The sequence below is a fragment of the Sus scrofa genome, unplaced genomic scaffold (genome assembly GCF_000003025.6).
Source record: "Sus scrofa isolate TJ Tabasco breed Duroc unplaced genomic scaffold, Sscrofa11.1 Contig1054, whole genome shotgun sequence".
Taxonomy (NCBI): domain Eukaryota; kingdom Metazoa; phylum Chordata; class Mammalia; order Artiodactyla; family Suidae; genus Sus; species Sus scrofa.
The window spans coordinates 214-3625 of record NW_018084805.1 but is presented as its reverse complement, the minus strand read 5'-3'; the positions used below and the strand labels follow the sequence as shown (position 1 = coordinate 3625).

The following is a 3412-nucleotide window of genomic DNA, read 5'->3' as shown; positions in this document are numbered from 1 at the left end:
TCCAAAATAACAATCACTGTTATTCAAGAAGGTTCTTACAAAACGGATTGACAAGTGCGGTTCTCCCTCCCTCCGTCCTTTCTCTTTCTTCCATTTTCTTTCTTTCTTTCTTTCTTTCTCTTTCTTTCTTTCTTTCTTTCTTTCTTTCTTTCTTCTTCTTTCTTTCTTTCTTTCTTTCTCTCTCTCTCTCTCTTCCTTCCTTCCTTCCTACCTTCCTTCCTCTCTATCTCTCTTTCTTTTTTAGATAATTTTAAATGATAGTTGATTTACATTTTCTGTCAATTTCTGCTGTACAGCACGGTTATCCAGTCATACGTATATGTACATTCTTTTTCTCGCATTATCCTCCACCATGTTCTATAGTAAGTGACTAGATCTTCTTTCCCTCCTTCCCGCTTTCCTTTTATTTCATCTTTCTTTCTTTCCTCTTATGTTGGTTTTGCATCTTTTTCAAAGAGCAATTTTTGTGGTCCTCTGGTATCTAGCTATGAGCCAATACTTTTTTCTTGCCTAGAGTTCTCCTAAGAGCTGCCTTGACTTCCTTGTTCCGTAAACTGTAGATGATGGGGTTGAGCATGGATGTCACCACGGTATAGAAGAGGGCTAGGAGTTTATCTATTCCTGGTGAATGGCTAGCCTTGAGTCTCAAGTAGGTGACAGATGCTGAGCCATAGAAGAGTGTTACTACAAGTAAGTGGGAAGAACAGGTGGAAAGAGCTTTTTGGCGACCCTCAGGTGAGGGCATGCTGAGCACGGCAGCTAGAATTCTGCCATAAGAAGCAATGATGAGTAAAAATGGGCTGGAAATGCAAAGGGTGGCTGCAACAAAGACTGCAGCCTCATTATGGGAGGTATCCCCACAGGCAAGTGCCAGGATAGGGGGGAGGTCACAGAAGAAATGGTCTATTTCACAGGGGCCACAGAAGTCCAGGGAGAAAATATAGTTGGTCTGGCCCAAGCCTACCATGCATCCCACTCCCCAAGAAACCATTGCCAAATGGACACACACTCCACGACTCATTCGTGTTGCATAGTGAAGTGGGGAGCATATGGCCATATAGCGGTCAAAAGCCATGGCGGCCAAAAGACAGCACTCACTGATACCAAAAAATGCGAAGAAAAACATCTGTGTAGCACACCCCTCCCGAGAGATTCCTCGGGCCTCGCTCACAAGGCTCTGCAGCATCTTGGGTGTGACAGAGCACGTGTAGCCAATCTCCAAGAGAGACAGGTTGGCCAGGAAGAAGTACATGGGGGTGTGGAGGACCGGGTTGGTCCAGATGGCAGTGGTTATGAGAGCATTGCCCATCAGTGATGCTAAGAACATGAGCAGGATGAGGGTAAACAAAAGGAAACACTGTTCAGTGACCTCAGAGAATCTGGCAAAGGCAAAGCGTTTGACAGACATGCTGTTGTCCTGCCACAAGGAACAATTGAAGGTCATGCCTGAAAAAAAGAAGGCAAGGTCATCATCAAGAGTCTTTCACATAGAAATCTGAATCTTTCTCTTACTCTTAACAAGCTCTCTTGAGTCAGAGAGATAGATTTCTTTTCTGCTATTCTAAAATTCAAAGTTTGGAAGTTACCCTCATCTTGAAACCAAATCCTATTCCATGTTCACTCTCCTAGTTGATTTGTCGTAAATAATCTAGTCAGCAGGCATGAAATGGAAAACAGTTTAGTAAAATTCTCTCTCTCATCCCTTCATTTTACGAGTTGTCAAATACTACCAGATAATGTCCTCCCATACCTACCTATTTCTTTCCTTTTCTTTAGCCACTGACTTGCTTTCTTTACTCATTTATTCACAAGTATTTATTGAGCTCAGCATATTTTCAAAGTATTTTTCAGTTTCTGTTGTAGGTCCTGGATTCAGCAAAGAAGGAAAGAAGAACAGAAATAAATGGACCAATTCAGAATTCTATTAAATATGAAATAACAAACATACAATTACAGGGACCCTTAGCGTCTATGACTGCTGAAGAATGTGCTCACACATCAAGCATTCTATTATAATGCATTTACACTTATACTAAAGCATTTAGAAACATTTCCCTTTTGTTGTTACTAATTAACTTAATATAATTTAATATTTCTCTTTTCTATGTGGCACCACAATTCAGTTAAGGTTGTGGCAAAGAAAATAGAGACAATAGTTTATATATTTCTTTGAACCCCAAATATTTTCTTTCTTTCTTTTGCTTTTCAGGGCCACACCCACGGCATATGGAGGTTCCCATGCTAGGGGTCCAGTTGGAGCTACGGCTGCCGGCAGTGGAAAACGAACCCAGTTAATGCCCATGAGGACATGGATTTGATGTCTGGCCTTACTCAGTGGCTCACTTGCTGTGAGCTGTGGTGTAGGTTGCAGATGTGGCTTGGATCCTGCCTTACTGTGGCTGTCACAGAGGTTGGGAACTACAGCTCTGATTTGACCCCTGGCCTGGGAACTTCCATATGCTGTCAGTGCAGCCTTAAAAAGAAAGAAACAAAAAACAAAATAAGAAATTAACATGCACTTTATCACCCTCGAAAATTCTTGCCCTGTAGAAATGTCATGTTAACGGACTCATTGGACACTGTGTGCAATATTCCCTAATATTGCCAGTCTATAAAAATAACCTATATTAAGAATCAGCCATCAACCAAATAATGCACCATGCTTCTAATCTAAAGATATAGGAGTTTTATGCAAATGATGAACTGTGTTTGTAGATTCCTACTCAATGTGATGACAGATCAAGTGGCCGTTGAACATTGACAAGATTCTGCAGGTTTAAATCTTGAGATGGAGTTTCAGTGATAGGTGGATGTATGAAAAAGTAAATAGAGGAGAGAGACAAGATCATTTCAATAGCTCGTGGCTTTCTTCATGTGCCAGCTTACCCAGCCCAAGATCCAAGACATGTACCTTGTCTACAGCTCTGCTTTGGAAATAACCCAGCAGAAGTGATTCATTTGGAGCCAGCTCCACGTAACTAGAACTGTTGCTTAACTGACTCAGTCCCTTATTAGTCTCTATTGTCATGATGAAATGTTTCTTTAGTTCCTATCAGCCAGAGGAAATCATGTGATACATTACTAGATGTTTTACCTGAAACGCTTAGTGCAGTGCCTGGAATATAAGAAAAACTCAGTAAATATTAGTCTCCATTATTCTGAAACGGTCATTTCTAAAATGCTTGAATCATAGGTACAATTTAAATAAACTGGCCATTGAATATGGCAGAGATGATTTCCCATTGCTTTCCACCATTTATCCGTAGTTATTTCATCGAGGACCTAAACATCTAGCTGAGTGATGCCTTAATATAACCCAGCAGAAACTATTTTATCATTTGATTACAGGATAATCGAGGCATTTCCAATTACCCGAAGATAAGACATATATCTGTTTGCTGTAAAGTAATTA

The 3412-nt window shown here is 40.6% G+C and overlaps 1 protein-coding gene across 1 annotated transcript; it reads right to left on the bottom strand.

The window, feature by feature from the left end:
• Positions 1–376: 376 nt before the first annotated feature.
• LOC110258043 (olfactory receptor 10C1-like) lies at positions 377–1749 on the bottom strand. The gene has a single exon (XM_021081015.1). The coding sequence runs from the start codon at positions 1442–1444 to the stop codon at positions 482–484; it is 963 nt and encodes a 320-aa protein (XP_020936674.1). The 5' UTR covers positions 1445–1749; the 3' UTR covers positions 377–481.
• Between the last annotated feature and the right edge of the window lie 1663 nt (positions 1750–3412).

Bases quoted from the DNA above. Each gene is read 5' to 3' on its own strand.
- LOC110258043 (XM_021081015.1), bottom strand. From the start codon at position 1,444: ATGACCTTCAATTGTTCCTTGTGGCAGGACAACAGCATGTCTGTCAAA.